Below are 20298 nucleotides of genomic sequence, written 5' to 3'. Positions count from 1 at the left end.
ACACAGTCGATATCGCAGGTAGAATATGCAAACATCGTTTCACGGTCATCTTTTCTTAACACGACGACAGCTTTGAGACGATTATTATTTGGTTCGAAATCGAGGAAAATGTTCATGCCGTGTAACGACTGTAAGAGATAGAGAGGAAGGGAGAGAACGAGTATTACTAAAGTGATTTAATTTTCCAGAAACACGTGCGCATCGCTACGCTACTGCAAGACGGTGAATCCCAAGCAAGGAAGAACGACCTTTTACGATGCACTATTTTCGCCAAAAAGCATACTGTGCATAACGCACACGCGAACGGAATATTCTATAAGAGATAACGTTACAAAATCTTGAATAGTGACGTGACTTGGTGTGTGAATTTAGTCTGAAAATCGTCCGAAATATACATGTATATAACGTTCGGCTTCCTAATCGATACAGAATAACGTATCGTACGACAAATTAGTTTAATGATATCGTTATTAAAGATTAATGAACCATATAGCTTATTTCCCGTATTTAAAATTGGGACGTTATTCCAATTCGTCATATGTTTGTAACACAGATATTCGGTATGTTCAATTTGATATATATACATATACAGATATACAGATATAATAAACGCATTCGAAAATGTAGCTACGTATCCGAGAGAATTTTTTGTTTCGGCTTGTTCATTTGCAATCCGTTCATTAATATTCACGGAACGGACGCGTGCGTATATAATGTTCCATTGGTAAATGCCACAACTTTCCATCATCTATATCAAATTTCGTTCCGACTCTGATCGAGTAACAAGTTTCAAATTGATCGGCGCCAACGCGCGATAGGTGCAAATATTAACAATACATTTTCCCTGTCAGCATAGGGCGCTGTTTGCCGACGCGTCTCGCCAAGACATCACAATAACGAACAGATGTTTTCCCTGTCTTTCAAAAAGAATAATGATGCAATGAATAACGAAACAAGTCGATTTTTTCCCACCTTTTTTTTCTATTTTTTAATCGAAACGATAAAAACCCATCGTTAGAACAATGCATAAAAGAGGCAGGTAGAACAATCGTGGCTCGGGATCGAGACATGCAAAATTGATAAACGCGTGGCGTTGGCGAGTTTGAATCAATAAAATTTACCTAGTCGAAACACCGTGTTCAACTCTGTTGGCTCCTCCAGTTCGTTTTTCCTTGATTGCACGCGATTCGGATAATGTTCATGATCGTCGAGTTACACTATTACCGGTATGAATGAGTCATGACCGGCTAGGACTACCGCGATACCGATACTAAGAAGTTTGCAGATAACACCGGGAAACCAGGAGGGGTTGAAGGAAGCCATCGACCAGGAGCGGCAGACGAACGGGCGCCATGACCACCCCACTCCACTCTTGCCTTTATTCAACGGCTTATCCAAAACTGGAACAACCCCTTGCTCGACTCTAGAGCACGAAACGTATGAGCACTGGGCACGAGATATTCGTTCCACCTCCGTGGCCATTCATAAAATAACCTTAAACGCAGCTTTTAACCGCTAAATACGCCGTGATTTATAACAGTATATTCGTGTTCAACGGATGATTTCACGGATCGTTAGGCTCAAGGTAAGAAGGAACAACGATGGGTGGACAACGAATTCAGCAGTCATTTTCGGTTATTTTCGTCTCTCGAGTATATTCTCACGTATAATTTCCATCACGTCGAATTATCATGATTCATCGTGCTGCGAATTATCAGAACAGTGGTAGCCACTGGTCCGATCGACAAATTTCGCGTCCTAATTTCCTGCAGGCTACCCCAAGTTGCAGGGAAAATGATAGCAGATTTTCAAATTAGTCGCGCGTTGTTTGCAGCTACGAATTTCTCTTATCCCCTGTAGCTTCGATTCCCGAGGGCCGTTGAACTCTTGCCGCATTCACAAAGTAGTCGAAGTTCGCGCGGGTCGATAGATATATAAACGAGTGGTAAGTTTCTCTCGGTACAGAACTCGGTGAGTACTCTTGCGAGCACGTACACACCGAATCCTGGTGGATCGTTTTCACCCCTTCGTGTCTGGGTAAACATCGTCGACGCGGCGTTACCGACTCCAATCTCGACTATGCCCGCGAAAATCCGGCGGGACTCGATATCACCTGGCGGAAAATCGTGACGTCGTCGAACCGTCGAGCTTATGTATGGTAAACTCGAGCTCGATATCGCAATGTCGCTCGTTCGGAGCATACAACCCCGCTAACCTCCACACATCGAGTTTACCCTACAGCTGTAGGACAGATTCTTCGTTTGATAACCTGCTACCAGCGAGGCTTGTAAAGGTATGTAAGCGTACGCCTACGGAAATATCAATCAAAACGGGACCAGAGATATCAAACGTACGATGATAAAATATTTATATGAATAACGCGCGCGTGACGAAAAAAGGACAACATACAGTTTTCCGAGCTCGTCGCTTCGATTTATGTGCGATACTGTGAACACACACTACGTCAAACATCAAATACGTACAAAAAAAAAAAAAAAAAAAAGAAGAAAGGAGAAAAACTAGAACGAGCGAAGATAGGAGTTCTATCGACGAGAAAGTTGAACGGATTTTTTATCTGACTGCATACAGCGTCTAAAAGTAGCTAGTCGACTCGATAAGAGAGATGTCATTTGCTCCCCCTTAGCTCCAAGGAAAAGACGAAATCTTCTAAATCGAAGACGAGTCCCGCGCCGACAAGAATCTCGTCATTAAGATTTTTGATTTGAATGCAAATAGGTTTCTAGTTCTTCGCGCCTTCGTTCTCTCTATCTCTCCAGATATTTTACGCCGTAAAGGGAAATAGACTTTATTTTCTGAAGCAGGACGAAAACCTTCGGTCGATGCGAATCTTTCCAACGCAATTCCCATTGACTTTCTAGTAATCATCGTCTTTATAAAACAACGATAGATTCTTTTATTTCGCATTTTATCTCTTTCGTTTCTTTGCAATTTTTCTATTATCTTTGTCAATCTCGCAGGAACAACGCGTCGTTCCTTCGATCTCATCGCTGGAAGCTTTCCACTCGAATTAAGATTTCAGGGTTCAGAAAACCTTTCGGGCCAAGAGACACGCGGCCGGGGCCGAAATGGATTTCGCCGTGTGCAACAGCGGCCAGGTAAGCCAAGACGTAATTTACTGGTTTCTGCTTGTTACACCGGCCGTACGACGCCCTGTCGCCATGGCGTACCTCGTAAAGACGACAGACTCGACGTAATTTTATCCTGTCTGGCCGCTCCTATATATACACATACACGCCTTTCGTTCTTCGACCAAATGAGATTTTACTTCGTGCCAGGTAAGACGGTACTTTCGCGCGCCTTTTTCTCGCGACACGCGCTAACTACGCTCGCCTATGAAAATAAAACGGTTCGCAACATCTAACCCGCATTTCCCATCGCGTTTTTCCTTTCGTCTTCCTTTTGTTCTCGCGTTACAACAGGAAGTTACCTTGATTCTACTTGATGTAATTTTACATCCTCGCGCGAGCTACGGTTCCTGTTAAACGAGAAAGAAAAAACGGGAGTCTTATTCCTCACTCTGGCGAGCAAACTGGAGAACTTGCGACAGAGTAAACGGCGTTTACGCAGAACGCATGACGTTGGAAATAACTCATGGACGTTGATCTTGCCTACCAAGGATGAATCACGCGACTCGATTCCATTTTACTGTAGCTGCGCAGTCGACGTTCGTTACCGAAAACAATATTCGACGAATTAATATGAATACTAACGGAATGGACGTGGACAAGCAGTATCGCGTTTCGATCGGCGACTAACGACAGACCATTACATAGAAGTGGGTTTTGATATCGCGATTGCTTGGCAATGGGATTTGCCATTGAGTCGAGATTATCCTCACGGAAGGTGAATTTACACGACGATATACATAGTTAGTTAGGGGCGAGGATGCTACTTTGCAGTTCCCTAACGCAGATACCCGAATATATTGAATATATTTGACTTTCATTGAGTGGGAATTTCTTACGTGTCATCGTTAAAAGAGAATTAGGGTACAGACTATATCAAGATCTCGATGTTAGTAGAGATTAGAAAACGACATCATGGAAGCATCGGTGTATTTACGTCGGTCGAGCACGATTTCTTGGTACGTATATAAATTTGTAAGAAAGTTATCGTTGATCTAAATTCACAAATGTACCGAGTATATTTCGCGTTTCGATGAACTGGAATATCTTACGTGTCATCGTCGTAAGAAGAAAATTAGAGTACGAATTACATCAGATGGTCGATGTCAGCAGAGGTTAGAGATCAACATCAGTCGATGAAGTGGAGAAACTTACGTCGATTTGAATACAGTATCTTAATGTAGTAAATTTGCGAACAAGTGATCGTTAATCTTTATTTAATAATCGCTAAAGGCCCGTCTAAACGTTTTATTGTTCGAGAATCATTGGAAGAGTTTTTTAATTGAGAGGGCGTTCGTACATAACTACGTTCGTTAAATTCGCCGTACCTTTCGGACGAACAAACTGCTCGCTATTTTAATTAAAAGTTTCTGTTTAGTTCCGTTCTGCAGGCAGAAATTATGCAGCGCATTTAGAGCGCGAATTCAAACTAAAGTGATGAGGTAAACCAGCAGGTAAACCCGGCTAGTGGACAGGGCAGCGGGTTGATTGATCGCGTGTCAGGTTCCAGCCAACCTGGCGCCAGCACAGAGTTTCTCAACCTGGCGCCATGCTAGGTATATCTCTGACTAGCATGCAGCTTGTTCTACGATCTGTCCTCGCTTTCTTATCTACACGACATTAAGGCATAAATTTTCTGACTCGTAATTTTCTTGAATGATACACAAATGATAAATATATCCAAAGCAATTACGGAGAATGAAATAGACCTTGAAACGAACAAATGAATTTTCGCTTAATCACGATTCATCCATTCTTTTTTCTTTTTTCTCTTTAGTCACGATGCGGTAAACAAGGAAAATGACTGGACAAGGAAACGATCGAGTTTTTAATGTTTGAAACTGCAGCTTCGCAGGGATCGTGATTCTACCTATCGTTTCTATCTCGGATTTTTTCTGTCAGTCACTTATTCATTTGATCTTTTTCTCTTCCCGTGGCTTCCCGCATAAGAGCGGACCTTTCATTTTGATCGACGAGTGACGTTATCATGGCTAATATTGGAGAGAGAAGCAACTCTGCTACTTCCGAGCGATCTGACTCGCTCCATCAAACATTCATGCTGTTGGCCGCGAGCTCGTGTTGCCGCTCCGTGAAAATACGCCCGATAAAATGCACTGACCTCACTCTGTTCCCTCCGCCCTAGTGGCGCTCTTTTGTGCACGATACGACATCGCCAGCCAACGCTAATATGTCTAGAGTTAGCTTCCACTCCCGTAGTGTAACTTTCCAAAATCGTTCCGCTCGTTTGAACTCGATGATCGTCGTTTATCTCACGTACATGGAAATATTTCCAAATATTTCTGTTTTTTATTATTATTTCGTTTCTCCGTTGATCATAGAATACGAGACGAGAGAAAACGAGACCTATGGAATATCGAATTAATCCTTGATCGTTAGTTCGTAGGTGATTACGATAGATTAGATTCGATTTAATTTTCATTATGTTTCATTTTATTTCATTTTCTCTGCGCGCATTGGTGTTTACTATATAAAACACAGAACAGAAATTAAAGCCAGTTATTTTAAAATTAAGTATTTCATCCTAAAATCTTGTGGATTACCCACGGTGCAACGTTAATGATCGAGGATTAAACAGATCGATTTTAAAGTAGCGGAGAACTTGTTGCGAGTGCGACACACTCGAAAGATGACCTCGGCGTAATTTTAAAATCCGTGAACATTGGACGGAGAAACGACAAGGGAAGTAACGGCAAAAGAGGATGGACAGGAAGAGAGACTTCTGAATGCAAAGAGAGGAGAGTGAACTCTAGACCACTTCGTCACACTCGAGAGAAGACAGAGAGGGCACGGCAGCTTGTTCTAGTTTACGGTTCTCAGAACGAATGCAGAGAAAACTCAGCTACCGTGAGCCTTGGGTGGCTAAGAGGCTACCCCAAAATTGTCGTAGTACTCAGTCGGATTTGGTGTCGAAATAAATCGGCAAAGGTTGCTCGCCAAACCGTATCTTTATCCAGGATGCCACTGAATGAAACATAAGAAAATTATGCTGCACGTGCTACATGGAAGATACCTTCGTATCAGGATTTCGAAGAACACACATTTTTTGAGAAAAATAAATCCTTGCGATCTTCGATCGAATCAGTGAGAAAAACGATTTTTTACAAATAGATTGCTGATGCTTATGCATTTGTGAAAGATTGAGAGATGTACAAATACACAGATTAGCTTGCAGAAACAATTCTTAAACTTCATGTAATAAATATTGGATAAAAATTTATCGCAAGTCATTCCAGTAATGATTTAATATTTCTGTTAATGTATATATATATATGATTTGAACCATAACTGCGCAGAGATTCATGCAAGTCATTGCCACATGTTATCAAGCAGCGTTCAATTGATAAGTGGAAAGATACTCTGTGTATGATGGTCGAGAAAAATACATTTATCAATGACATTCCTGTAAAATATTTATGTTTATATTTACATAAAAATAGATGTATTAAACAGATATATATATATATCTGTAATAATAAATCCGTAATATCTGTAATAATAAATAATAATACAATATTATTGTTTATTTCATGAATATAAACTGTTTTTGTGCAATTACAAATATCTAGTCACAGTCATTTAGTAAATATAAATATTTTATAGTTCAAATCATTATGGAATTACAAGGATGACGTTGTCAGGGTATTTGAAGATGCTGAATTTGAGAATATTCGTTTGAGGAATGCAAATACGCCCGACGTTCATAGTAATACGTAGATTAATGCCAATTTGATCGAAAATTCTCTCAGAATTAACTTCTTTGTCCTTAAATGTATCCTTATAATAAATGTCTCTTATGCCAGAGAATCTTCTGCTTGTCGATTTAATTTTTGATTTCGATAAGTCGAAATGAATAGCCATGAAAAAGATACTTATATTTATAGTTTCTTGATATGGAACATTATATTCCATTCTTTACTAATGTATGTATAGCAAGATAAGATTACTTCACATAACATCGTATCATATTAGATATTATATAACATTAGACGTGTAGGACACGTACGTCTTATTCAAAATAAGATTGCTTCACATCTAATACTGTTCCAGAACGAAAACAGGGAAGTGTCTCACGTTATTCTCTGTTAACATTTTATTAAACATTACAAAAAAGGATAGATGTTCCCTTCTCTCTCTCTCTCTCTCTCTCCTTCTCTCTCTGTTATTAAAAATTATGTGATTACATTATAAATTAAGTTATTAGCTTCAACACCGACATATCAGAGCTTTATTTTCTGTCGGACATTTCAGAGGTCGGTCGCCAGGCGCATTGAAAACCACCTGTCTACTTTATTACATTTTGTGGAAAGCGCGACGCATATCGCCGCCCGTGAATAATTACACTATTAATTTGAAAGCGCATAATTGTAACCAACTTCCATACGTCATAAATTTATTAAAGCAGCAATTGCTCCGCCAACGATGTTTCATAATGCAAAGAAAGATTCTAGTTAACATTTTTTTCCAATTAGACATGCATCGTTCGCTTTTCACAAATTCACAACGTCGGAACGTTGTATTTAGCGTCGGTTGATTTATCGCTTTAAGAATTCGTGACAAGATTCCTTAGTTCGGGAGGCCATTATTCACCGAAGGATCGGTGCATCTGTGGTGAACATCGTGTAATTCCTCAGGAACGAGGCAGATCCTCGAAGCGTCAGGTGGTTCCCAAACCACATCTGATCGATAGAAACGTGGTTTAAGGACAAGGGGCACCGTCGATGGAGCGCTCAATATCCGTCGTACATGAAGACAATCGTACGTGGTCGATGGTAATTGATACCGATTGTCATCAATTGCAGAACCATCTCGTTTTCTCTTCTCGACCTACAGAATAACCAACTAGTCACATCCTACATTCTTTTCACGTACGTGAAATATTCGCAACGTGTCGCGAAAGTTCACCGTGTCGCCAAAGTTTCTCGCGAAACTAGATTCGTTCGACGCTCCGAAGTTATGAGCTGTCTGCTATTCCTCCGGAATATAACAACTTGAAAGTTAACGCGAAACAACGGAAGATATAATTGCAAACAAGTTTGAATGAATTTGTGGGCAAACGTGTCTTTCAAAAATATAACGAGCAAATTTCTTTTATCTAAATAAACATAAAAATTCCCAAGTATTTAGTTACTTTATGTATGTAACGTATGTATGTATGGAAAGATCTCATGCTTCGAATGAAAATCTGGAAAAAGCACGATCTTGGACGAGGAGTAATTCCGTCTCGATAGTGTCAAAAAGTGCTGCTTATATCCAAGGAAATAGTTACCGCTAAAGTGACATATTTTAGATATTCGTCGCACGTTTTCAAAGCATCCGGTGTCAAAGAGCTCGCAGAAACTCTTGCGGGGAAGCAGCACGAATCGTCGTCCACTCCTTAGAGAGAATTTTCCTGAATTCGTTTCAACTGGATTTCCCATCTTTCAGTCGTGTATACTTCAACAGAGATGGTCGCATACACGTACAAAGAGATGACAGAGCGCCACTTGGCCGACGCAAACAAAATGTATCTTGATGGAACAATATTTTCGTTTTCCTCTCGTGTGTGATCTGTGCCTAGACTGTTTGACGGCATGTACTCGAAAAAGGGAAAACATACACCACGTATTATTACCGTCGAATCACGTTTCATTCGGCCAGATTCGACTCGAACTGGAAACTTGTTCTAGCAAATCCTCCGTCCGGATGTTTCTAGGGTTTCAGCACAGAGACTGACACGGGAGTTTTTGTCATTCGGCTACGAGACGAGTGTCTATCTTTTCCGTATTACGACAAACCGAGTTTATTCGAATCAACTTTCGGAGTACATTTTTTTTACCTGTTCGTTTAAACGTTCCGATCTAATGTTACGCGATTATCGAAGGCCCGACGAGACATCGAGGTTGATGGAAAGGAGGGCAGAATTAGCCCAGAGAAAAAGAGGGTTGGAATGGAATCGGTGGAAAGTCGAAGAAGAAAAAGAGAGGGAGAAGAGATAGAGGATGGTGGGGTTGAGATGGCGAGAATAAAGCAAGGGTGGTGATCGATTGCGTCGGTACATGCACAATAACAGGGGGATGAAGTCATGTGTCCGGGCTAAACAGCCCATTTGCCCAACACAATGGAAGCGACGTTGCTGTGGGCTCGACTTAATTACCAGAGGCTGCCTTTGGCAAAGACCAGCGAGGTAAAGAGAGGCGAGAGGACACCTTATCGGAAGCGATCTGAGTCTAAGCTCCATTTAGCAGACTTCCACGAGCGCAAAATTCACCGAGAGATCGATCTCCTTCTCTATTAAATTAAATTGTTCTTTCAAGATTTGAGTTTCAAAAATAATTTCATTTATCGAGTGGATCGTCACTTAACTCTAACTGTATTGTCTGATGGAGACATAGGAAAAATGTCAAATATAATAGTATCTCTTCATCTTAGACGTCACCATGCGTAATGTAATTATTAATATTCATATCGTACAAAGAGTAAGGATTATGTCTCATATTTGAAACAGGATAAATTACGAATGTGCGCATTACCTACCGTAATTTTCATAAACTTCACAACTTCGAAAAGGCCACTGCTTTAAAGACGGTAGAGCTGTAACAGAAAATATAGTTACACTCAATGCACAATTTAAATAAGAACTAACACGCAGAGGAGATAGCAATGACGTAAGAATTCTATTAAATAATGGCTGATCCATTACAGTAATAGATAGTGTCAAAGCTTTATGCCTATATTTTTCAATGTCGAAACACTTGAAACCTAATTTATTTTATTTATATAGGTTGACCCATTTAAATTGATATACATGATCATCTCCGAAATTGTTTAACACATCGATAAACTTCTTGTATAAAGATTGACTGATTTCAACAAGTTCATAATTTGATGCAATTAGTTTCTTCTTTTACTCCTTGGTGTAACTGTATAGCATTCAAGAAAGTATATAATTTATCTTTATTCTGAAAGTGACCATATATTTTTGGATATATTTAACTTCCACAAAAAAGGAGCTAGTCAACCATATATTGGTTAGAAAAACTTAGGAAATACCTTAATTTCGAATGAGAGTAATTCTTAGATCTTTAAAATTAACACTCGATATTAGGACGGAGTAATACAGATTAACTACCACAATATTTCGATATTGATAACGCTCATGATAATGATAAAATTTCATTCCTTGCGTTGATGCCTATATGACTATTGAAATATACATATATTGAAATGATACAACTACTAATACCGTATCGCCTACATATTAAATAATGCAGCATCAGCGATTTATATTATACATGTACTGTTCCCTCTTTTAGTGTGTTATCACAGCAGAATATAAAAGTAAATCACAAATAGATAAACGTATTATAGAACGCATTATCAGTCGATATATTTTGTTTTTAAAGCAAACGATAAGAAATCAGCAGTTCGACCGCATATAATACACACTATAGCAAACGGAGTAGGGGAAACGCACAAAGTACGAGAGTTTAAGGTGGATTGCTATCTACTATGCTCATCATTGTACATTGTGCCATCGCGAGTTCAAGAGTAATTTTGACTCGGAATAGTGTTTTGACAATATCGTTTCTGCTGATAAAGAATGACTTATCCATTTTTTACGCTCCTCGTTGGAGCTTTCTTGCTATTGTGCTTCTATTTGTATTTGAAACACAACCATTGGAAGAGAAATGGAATTCCAACTGTCAAAGGATGTATTCCAATCCTGGGCCACCTGTTACCCCTAATGACGGGAAAAATGAATTTTGCAAAATTTATTCAAGGAGCATACAAAGAGTACAAAGATTATAGCATGGTCGGTATGTACAAAGGAATAACGCCAATGTTACTTGTTCGAGATCCTAATGTAGTGAAAACCGTGTTGCAAAGTAATTTCACGAGCTTCCACGAAAATGGGTTGAAAATCGAACCGGATGTAGATCCTCTTATATCCAAAAATCCGTTTTTCTGTTACGGAGACGTATGGTCGAATGGAAGGAAACGACTAACCTACGCGTTTTCCAATGTTAGATTGAAAATCCTTTTCGCATCCGTCACCGGAGTATGCAAGAAATTCGAAAATTTCCTGAACAAACAGCTACAGAAGAACAACAAGTACGAAGTCGAACTGAAATCGTTATTTTTAAAATTCACTGGTGAAGTTGTGGCGAACGCTGGTTTCGGCATCGAAGGTCACTGCTTTGAAGATGCACGAAATGCAAATTCCTTCGATCAACTTTTTGGAGATACATTCGCGGAATCATTAGTATCTATAATCAGATTCTACTTTCCATCTATTAATCGCTTCTTGAAGATCAAATTCCTGCCTAAACGATTGGACCAATTCTTTAGGAACATCGTCACAGAAAATCTGGAAGTCAGAAGAAAGGAACTAGTACCTAGGAATGATTTCCTGCAATTAATGATCGACATGGAAAAAACAGGGGAGCATATCGATGAAGAGGTTGTAGCGGCTCATGCAGTTTCTTTCTTCGTTGACGGAGTCGAGACATCCAGTGTTACTTTACGTTTCGTTGGATACGATTTGGCTATTCATCCAGACATTCAAGATAAGTTGAGAAACGAAGTGATATCTACGATCGAGAAGCACGGAGGTTTGACGTACGAGGCATTGAAAGACATGACGTATATGAATCAAGTGATTAGCGAATCTCAAAGGTGTCACGCAGCTATATGCTACATGCATAAAGTGTGCACAGAGGAGTTCGAGTTGCAAGGGTCAGATGGATTGACCTATCGTGTAAAACCTGGCACCGATATATTCATATCCGTTCATGGATTGCACTCTGATCCTACATATTGGATTGATCCAGAAGTTTTCGATCCGGAACGATTCAACGAAGAGAGAAAGCAAACAATAGAAAAAATGACATTCCTTCCTTTCGGTGAGGGGCCACGAATTTGCGTTGGAATGAGAATGGCTATGCTACAAATGAAGGCTTGTTTGGCTAATTTGTTAAGAAATTACAAATTGGAATTATCTCCAAAAACCCACATCCCGTTAAAAATTTCGGCAAACCATATTTTATCCGAAGTACCTGATGGAATTTGGGTATATATCTCTAAGCTTTGAAGTTATTGTATGGCTTCACTGTTACGATATTTAATGGCAGGTGCCTATCCCTGCTATCTTTTTCTACTTGATAATAAATTACAATTTCAAATTTTGCCTTATTTAATTCTAGTTATCCTCCTCCGAGTCAACACTCGTAGTCGCCACTTGTCCTTGCCAATAAAAGCCTGTTGTCTCGAATTAGATCTCGTCTTCGCTAATTTATTTATTATCTTTGTTCTTAGCAATCGCCCAGTAATCATTTTCCACATTAGTGGGTGGTTCTTCGAGCAAATCATGTGAAAAATATAATAAACCCTGAACGATCGCAATGTTCGATCAACCACAGGGATTAGCAACATATTTTATCGCGGAAATAAATATATATATACAGATTCTTTGAATATAGGTTCAGAGATTTCTGATGGAATATAATTTAGGATAATTCAATTTTTCTTCTAGTGTGTAATTTGGTGTACTTATAGCTAATCTGTGAAGGTTAAATCTATTTTTCTTCCAATTAAAATCATATATTTAACTTCCATAAACAAGTATCAAGTTATTTATCTGTAGATTACTAAAAACTCATTTATTTAGGAAATATTTTAATATTAAATATTAGAAAGTAAGTATAGTTCAATCTATGCAATTATTAATTACTTACATTAGCACGCGATATTGTCAGAAAATAATACAAACGTTTAGGGTACGAGAATCATTTTGACACGTTTACAGCTCCGTTCCTGTCAATGACGCCTATGTGGCATTGAAATGATACGCTTATAACTGTCATGTTATCTATATACATGTACCATCATGTATTATATATATATTTGCCTTTCTGTGTTTCCTCGCACCTTATCATTAAATAACACAAATATAACAGGAATATAGGTAAAGGCATGATATATAATATTCTTTTATATTTTTAAAACAAAAAATAACCGTATACTTTGATCGTAAACACTCGCACGATAGCAAGTAGAGTGGGATGAAACGATTCAACCATGAGAGCCTGAGCTGGATTCCACTGCGATACGCCGATCATTCCACATTGTGCTTCCGAGACTGTTCGAGTAGTGTAATTCAGAATAGTGCTCTGACAACACTGCGGTAGAAGATGGTGTCTGCATTTTTTACGCTCCTTACAGGGCTGTTTCTACTATTGTGTTCGTATTTGTATTTGAGGTACAACCATTGGAAGAGAAATGGAATTCCTACTGCTAAAGGGTATGTACCAATCCTCGGCCACATGTTACCCGTATTCATGAAAAGAATACACTTTGGCCAATTTATCCGAAAAGTATACGACGAGCACAAAGATTACAGCATGGTCGGAATATACAACGGAACAATACCAACACTAATTCTTCGAGAGCCTAATTTAGTAAAAACCGTGCTGCAAAGTAATTTCTCGAGCTTCCACGAAAATGCATTCAAAATCAACCCAAATGTGGATCCTCTTCTGGCTAAAAATCTGTTTTTTTGCACTGGAGACGCATGGCTGAACGGAAGAAAACGTCTAACCTACGCGTTTTCCAACACTAGATTGAAGGTTCTTTTCGCAGCTGTCAACGGGGTCTGTAAGAAATTCGAAGATTTCTTGAACAGACAACTAGAAACGAAGAACAAGTTCGAAGTCGAGTTGAAACCGTTATTCTTAAGATTCACTGGTGAAGTTGTAGCAAACGCTGGATTAGGCATCGAAGGTCATTGTTTCGCGGATGAAACAACTCCCAATGCTTTCGATCAGCTTACTGGAGACACGTTAACCACATCACTAACAAATTTAATCTGGCAATACTTTCCCTCCATTGGTAGTTTGTTGAAGCTCAAAATACTTCCCAAACGATTAGACCAATTCTTTAGAAAGGTTGTTGCAGAAAATTTAGAAATCAGACGAAGCGAGTCGATATACAGAAATGATTTCCTTCAATTAATGATCGATATGGAAAAAATAGGGGAGAAAGTCGACGAAGATGCTATAGCGGCCCATGCACTTTCCTTCTTCCTTGATGGAACCGAGACGTCCAGTCTTACCTTAAATTACATTGGATATGACTTGGCCGTTCATCCAGACGTTCAAGAAAAGCTGAGAAAGGAAGTCATGTCTAAGATCGAAAAACACGGAGGTTTTACGTACGAAGCATTGAAGGAGATGACGTATATGAATCAAGTGATTAGCGAATCTCAAAGATGTCACACGATTGCAGGTTTCTTGCATAAAGTATGCACAGATGAGTTCGAGCTACAAGGCTCAGATGGATTAACCTATCGTGCGAAACCTGGGATGAATATAATCATATCCTCTGATGGTCTACAGTGTGATCCAAAGTATTGGATCGATCCAGAAGTTTTCGATCCGGAACGATTCAACGAGGAGAGAAGGCAAACTGTAGAAAAAATGACATTTCTTCCTTTCAGCGATGGTCCAAGAATTTGCGTTGGAATGAGAATGGCTATGCTGCAGATGAAAGCTTGTTTGGCTTGTTTGCTGAGGAATTACAAATTGGAATTATCACCAAGAACGCAAGTCCCATTGAAAATATTGCCGAATTATTTCATGATGGAAGTAGTTGGTGGTATTTGGGTATATATCACCAAGCTTTAAAGTTATCGCTGCACTTTTCAATGCTTGTATTAATATTACAATATTATAGAATATTATATTATTATTACAATATAATATCGGAATACAAAATTGTACTACATAAAGTGAAATTATTATTTTTGCTGTATTGACTATTTTTATGTAAAACATTTTTATGTGTTATATAAAGAAGTACATATATATTGTAATTTTCTACGTAATGTATTAGTCACTACATTATTTCTTCTTTTAATGGACAGATTACAAAATAAAATGATCGTAACGATGTTATTTTTGTACATTTTATAATAAATTGCGATTTACAATTATATGCATCTCACTTGCGGCGGGAATTTGATATTATCGAATTCATACAGGAGTAGAGCAAACTTTGATATTAGCATGGAAGATGTATGAACGTGAAAAATTAAAAAGTATGCGATATATAGAATTTATGAGAGTGTGTCGAGAGCTGATATATATCCTGTGCTTCAGAACAAAGGGAGTCGAATGAGTTTCCGGTGTGGTTTCTCCTGTCTTATATTGCTAGGTAAGTCAAATATATACAAATGTATCAAATATATACGGATGTATGTTCACATACACATTCTATATTTTCTATGTATATCGTATTAGTTGTCTCGTAACTTATGTGCGATCTATTGGCCTGTTGACTGAGTCGTTTCTTAATCGGAATTGTTTTTAATCCTTTGTGTCGCTTGAAGGAGACTCAGGTAAATTACCAAATATAAGATATGACAATTTCACATTGCGGAAAGTGACAACTTTTACAGACAAAGAAATAAGAGATTCTGAGTGTTTTGTTACTTTATTACACCGTCGGTTGATAAATTGCGGAATTACAGATTCATCAATTTCAATTGAGTTTTAAATTATCTTAAATAGGATATGCTGTGCTCATACATACATCGTGCTATGATAATGGTGTGATACATAATTAATCGCTACGATCTAACCGATCTTGTGATTCGCATACCGTGTGATAAAACAACGGCATTGAAACAGTGTGTAGAATGATAAACGATAGTAAACATGTATTAGAGTGTGCCCGCTGTTGGGAATCTAACCGTCCTGCCCCTGCTGGACCTACCGCGATCATTTAAATCATTTGTGACCAAGTGAAACGACATATAAATAATGGAAGGAAAGGGGGACTCAAACACGGAATGGGCAATTTAAGTAACCAGCTAACTCGTTTCTTCTGGTTAACAGATTAAAAAACACATTGATTCCGAACGGTTACGATACAAAATTTATGTGAAAATAAATGCGATCAATGCTACATATTGCTTCGTATAGTTTGGCGCGATTAAATAGAAAAGGTTGCTTTCTAAAAGTTGCTTATTAAATATGAAAATTCTTGTGGACGTATTGTTTCATTACTTATCTTTCGTACATTACGCGTGCTGTACCTCGAAACGGAATAGAGATAAAGTTTCTCGGGAAACAAAACAGTTTTCCGATAGTTTCGTGCAGTTAGCGTGAAAACTTAACAGGATTCGTGGAGCCTAGCCATTAGCCTAGGACAGAGGAACACTTTTTCTCTCTTTCACTCACTATATCAGGATGTATCATTGTGGAGGAAGAATAAATTATAAATCTGGGCGTTACTTAGCGAAGCTTTCATAAAATTCATTACTCGCCAAATGCCACTGCGTTAAACATAATAAAGCACAATTCAGAGAAAAACAACATAGTACGTACAAGGGATAATAGTGGCGGAAGCAACCACTTAAGTAATGGTTGTATCATTAAAATCACATATAGAGTCAGAACTGTAGGCTTGTATGTTTCAAGGCCGTATCACTTGAGGTTTTATTCGCGAAACGCTGTGTTATAGAACTGATAGGCGTATTCATAGATTTTATAAATAAGGCATCAGTGATTTTGGAAGATATATAATTCGATATAATTAGTTATATCCTTTACTTTCGTGTCTTCCACAAAACAATTCGAGTTCCGCAAAAAGGCATTAAGCTATTTATCGGCAGATTAGAAAAGCTATTCACTTGAGAAACATTCTCATATTAAATAGCAGTAATTTTCATTTCACTTTATACAACTATCAGGTTTTTCAGTAACCTCGCGGTATTTAGAGAAGACAATGCAGATTTGCAATACTATTTCATTCCGCGTGCTTGCGCTTACGTAGTATGGTTATCAGTTACCATATGGCCTACATGTACGAAAAATCAACTACATATACATGTATCGTTGCAATGTATTATTCCATTTCTCGATAAACTATAAAACAAATAATTCAGTAATGGATTAACATAAATAATGTATCTCTCACATAAGTTTTTGAGATAGCCGACATTAATCGATAAATTTGATTGTATACATGTATATAACATGCATCGTAACAAGCAAAGTGGAAGAAATGCCTTCGATACAAGAGTTAGCCATTTGTTTAAAGTCTCATTGCTTAGTAATAAGTCGATCATTCTACATTGTGCTTTCGAGACCGTTAGACTTGTGCTGATTCGTAATAGTGTTTTAACAACATTGTTTCGGTGCGTGGTGAAAGATGACTTTTGCATTTTTCACGCTTCTCACAGGACTGTTTTTGCTATTGTGCTTTTATTTCTATTTGAAATACAACCATTGGAAGAGAAATGGAATTCCAACTAGCAAAGGATATGCTCCAATCCTGGGCCACTTGTTATCCGTAGCAATGAAAAGAATACATTTTGTCGAATTTATCCGAAAAGTATACAACGAGCACAAAGATTACAGCATGGTCGGAATATACAACGAAACAATACCAACACTAATTCTTCGAGAGCCTAATTTAGTAAAAACCTAGCTGCAAAGTTATTTTTCGAGCTTCCACGAAAATGCATTCAAAATCGACCCAAATGTGGATCCTCTTTCAGCTAAAGATCCGTTTCTCTGCACTGGAGACGCATGGCAGAACGGAAGAAAACGTCTAACCTACGCGTTTACTAACGTCAGATTGAAGGTTCTTTTGGTAGCTGTCAACGGCGTATGTAAGAAATTCGAAGATTTCTTGAACAGACGACAAAAAACGAAGAACAAGAACGAAGTCGATTTGGTGTACTTATAGCTAAGAAGGTTAAATCTGTGAAGGTTAAATCTATTTTTCTTCCAATTGGATTCATATATTTAACTTCCATAAACAAGTATTAAGTTATTTATCTGTAGATTACTAAAAACTCATTTATTTAGGAAATATTTTAATATTAAATATTAGAAAGTAAGTATAGTTCAATCTATGCAATTATTAATTACTTACATTAGCACGCGATATTGTCAGAAAATAATACAAACGTTTAGGGTACGAGAATCATTTTGACACGTTTACAGCTCCGTTCCTGTCAATGACGCCTATGTGGCATTGAAATGATACGCTTATAACTGTCATGTTATCTACATACATGTACCATCATGTATATATATATTTGCCTTTCTGTGTTTCCTCGCACCTTATCATTAAATAACACAAACATAACAGGGATATAGGTAAAGGCATGATATATAATATTCTTTTATATTTTTAAAACAAAAAATAACCGTATACTTTGATCGTAAACACTCGAACGATAGCAAGTAGAGTGGGAGGAAACGATTCAACCATGAGAGCCTGAGCTGGATTCCACTGAGATACGCCGATCATTCCACATTGTGCTTCCGAGACTGTTCGAGTAGTGTAATTCAGAATAGTGCTCTGACAACACTGCGGTAGAAGATGGTGTCTGCATTTTTTACGCTCCTTACAGGGTTGTTTCTACTATTGTGTTCGTATTTGTATTTGAGGTACAACCATTGGAAGAGAAATGGAATTCCTACTGCTAAAGAGTATGTTCCAATCCTCGGCCACATGTTACCCGTATTCATGAAAAGAATACACTTTGGCCAATTTATCCGAAAAGTATACGAAGAGCACAAAGATTACAGCATGGTCGGAATATACAACGGAACAATACCAACACTAATTCTTCGAGAGCCTAATTTAGTAAAAACCGTGCTGCAAAGTAATTTCTCCAGTTTCCACGAAAATGCATTCAAAATCGACCCAAATGTGGATCCTCTTACGGCTAAAAATCCGTTTTTTTGCACTGGAGACGCATGGCTGAACGGAAGAAAACGTCTAACCTACGCGTTTTCCAACGCTAGATTGAAGGTTCTTTTCGCAGCTGTCAACGGGGTCTGTAAGAAATTCGAAGATTTCTTGAACAGACAACTAGAAACGAAGAACAAGTTCGAAGTCGAGTTGAAACCGTTATTCTTAAGATTCACTGGTGAAGTTGTAGCAAACGCTGGCTTAGGAATCGAAGGTCATTGTTTCGCGGATGAAACAACTCCCAATGCTTTCGATCAGCTTACTGGAGATGTGTTAGTCGCATCACTAACAAATTTATTCTGGCGATACTTTCCCGCTATTGCTAGTTTGTTGAAGTTCAAATTACTTCCCAAACGATTAGACCAATTCTTTAGAAAGGTTGTTGCAGAAAATTTAGAAATCAGACGAAGCGAGCCGATATACAGAAATGATTTCCTTCAATTAATGATCGACATGGAAAAAATTGGGGAGAAAGTCGACGAAGATGTTATAGCGGCCCATGCACTTTCCTTCTTCCTTGATGGAACCGAGACGTCCAGTCTTACCTTAAATTACATTGGATATGACTTGGCCGTTCATCCAGACGTTCAAGAAAAGCTGAGAAAGGAAGTGATGTCTAAGATCGAAGAACACGGAGGTTTTACGTACGAAGCATTGAAGGAGATGACGTATATGAATCAAGTGATTAGCGAATCTCAAAGATGTCACACGATTGGAGGTTTCTTGCATAAAGTATGCACAGATGAGTTCGAGCTACAAGGCTTAGATGGATTAACCTATCGTGCGAAACCTGGGACGAATATAATTATACCCGCTGAGGGTCTGCATTGTGATCCAAAGTATTGGATCGATCCAGAAGTTTTCGATCCGGAACGATTCAACGAAGAGAGAAGACAAACTATAGAAAAAATGACATTCCTTCCTTTCGGCGATGGTCCAAGAATTTGCGTTGGAATGAGAATGGCTATGCTACAGATGAAGGCGTGTATAGCTAGTTTGCTGCGAAACTACAGATTGGAATTATCACCAAAAACGCAAGTGCCACTGAAAATATCGCCGAAGTATCTTCTGTCGGAAGTAGATGGTGGTATTTGGGTATATATCTCTAAGCTGTAATGTTTCTAAAAATTCATAATTATGTTTATATAATACAAAATTCTATTATACGAAGCCAAATTATTATTTTTGCTATGTTGGATATTTTTACATGGAAACGTATCTCTATATACAGAAGTAAAAAAATAATGTAATTGTATACGCTATGTTCTTTGTTCTTTTAAAACATATGACAATAAAAAGAAATTACCGTGATTCTATTATTGTTGTGTACCTTATGATAATTTAAGATTTCGTATTATATATATCTTATTGCGGCGGAATATTT

At 38.2% G+C, this 20298-nt stretch overlaps 4 protein-coding genes and 1 long non-coding RNA gene across 5 annotated transcripts in view; 4 read left to right on the top strand and 1 right to left on the bottom strand.

Moving 5' to 3' along the window:
• The window catches only part of LOC126919020 (protein Fe65 homolog), a 150276-nt gene that overhangs the window by 115251 nt on the left and 14727 nt on the right, over positions 1 to 20298 (bottom strand). The window contains exon 2 of the mRNA XM_050727705.1: positions 9681 to 9737. The gene's annotated coding sequence lies outside the window, so the exon portion shown is untranslated. The remainder of the gene's footprint in view (positions 1 to 9680; positions 9738 to 20298) is intronic.
• Positions 3607 to 7428, top strand: LOC126919025 (uncharacterized). The gene is made up of 2 exons (XR_007711491.1): positions 3607 to 4105; positions 5756 to 7428. It is a non-coding gene; the product is annotated as an uncharacterized LOC126919025 (long non-coding RNA).
• LOC126918981 (cytochrome P450 9e2-like) lies at positions 10643 to 12328 on the top strand. Its single transcript, XM_050727642.1, has one exon. The coding sequence runs from the start codon at positions 10747 to 10749 to the stop codon at positions 12235 to 12237; it is 1491 nt and encodes a 496-aa protein (XP_050583599.1). The 5' UTR covers positions 10643 to 10746; the 3' UTR covers positions 12238 to 12328.
• LOC126918978 (cytochrome P450 9e2-like) lies at positions 13226 to 15097 on the top strand. The gene has a single exon (XM_050727639.1). The coding sequence runs from the start codon at positions 13337 to 13339 to the stop codon at positions 14825 to 14827; it is 1491 nt and encodes a 496-aa protein (XP_050583596.1). The 5' UTR covers positions 13226 to 13336; the 3' UTR covers positions 14828 to 15097.
• LOC126918979 (cytochrome P450 9e2-like) lies at positions 17985 to 20225 on the top strand. The gene has a single exon (XM_050727640.1). The coding sequence runs from the start codon at positions 18540 to 18542 to the stop codon at positions 20028 to 20030; it is 1491 nt and encodes a 496-aa protein (XP_050583597.1). The 5' UTR covers positions 17985 to 18539; the 3' UTR covers positions 20031 to 20225.

Source organism: Bombus affinis, chromosome 7, assembly GCF_024516045.1.
Source record: "Bombus affinis isolate iyBomAffi1 chromosome 7, iyBomAffi1.2, whole genome shotgun sequence".
Lineage (NCBI taxonomy): Eukaryota > Metazoa > Arthropoda > Insecta > Hymenoptera > Apidae > Bombus > Bombus affinis.
The sequence above is the reverse complement of the archived record's forward strand: the minus strand, read 5'-3'. Positions and strand labels throughout refer to the sequence as shown.

What these genes read in the sequence shown, in the direction of transcription:
- LOC126918981 (XM_050727642.1), top strand. Translation starts at nt 10,747, where the DNA reads ATGACTTATCCATTTTTTACGCTCCTCGTTGGAGCTTTCTTGCTATTG.
- LOC126918978 (XM_050727639.1), top strand. Translation starts at nt 13,337, where the DNA reads ATGGTGTCTGCATTTTTTACGCTCCTTACAGGGCTGTTTCTACTATTG.
- LOC126918979 (XM_050727640.1), top strand. Translation starts at nt 18,540, where the DNA reads ATGGTGTCTGCATTTTTTACGCTCCTTACAGGGTTGTTTCTACTATTG.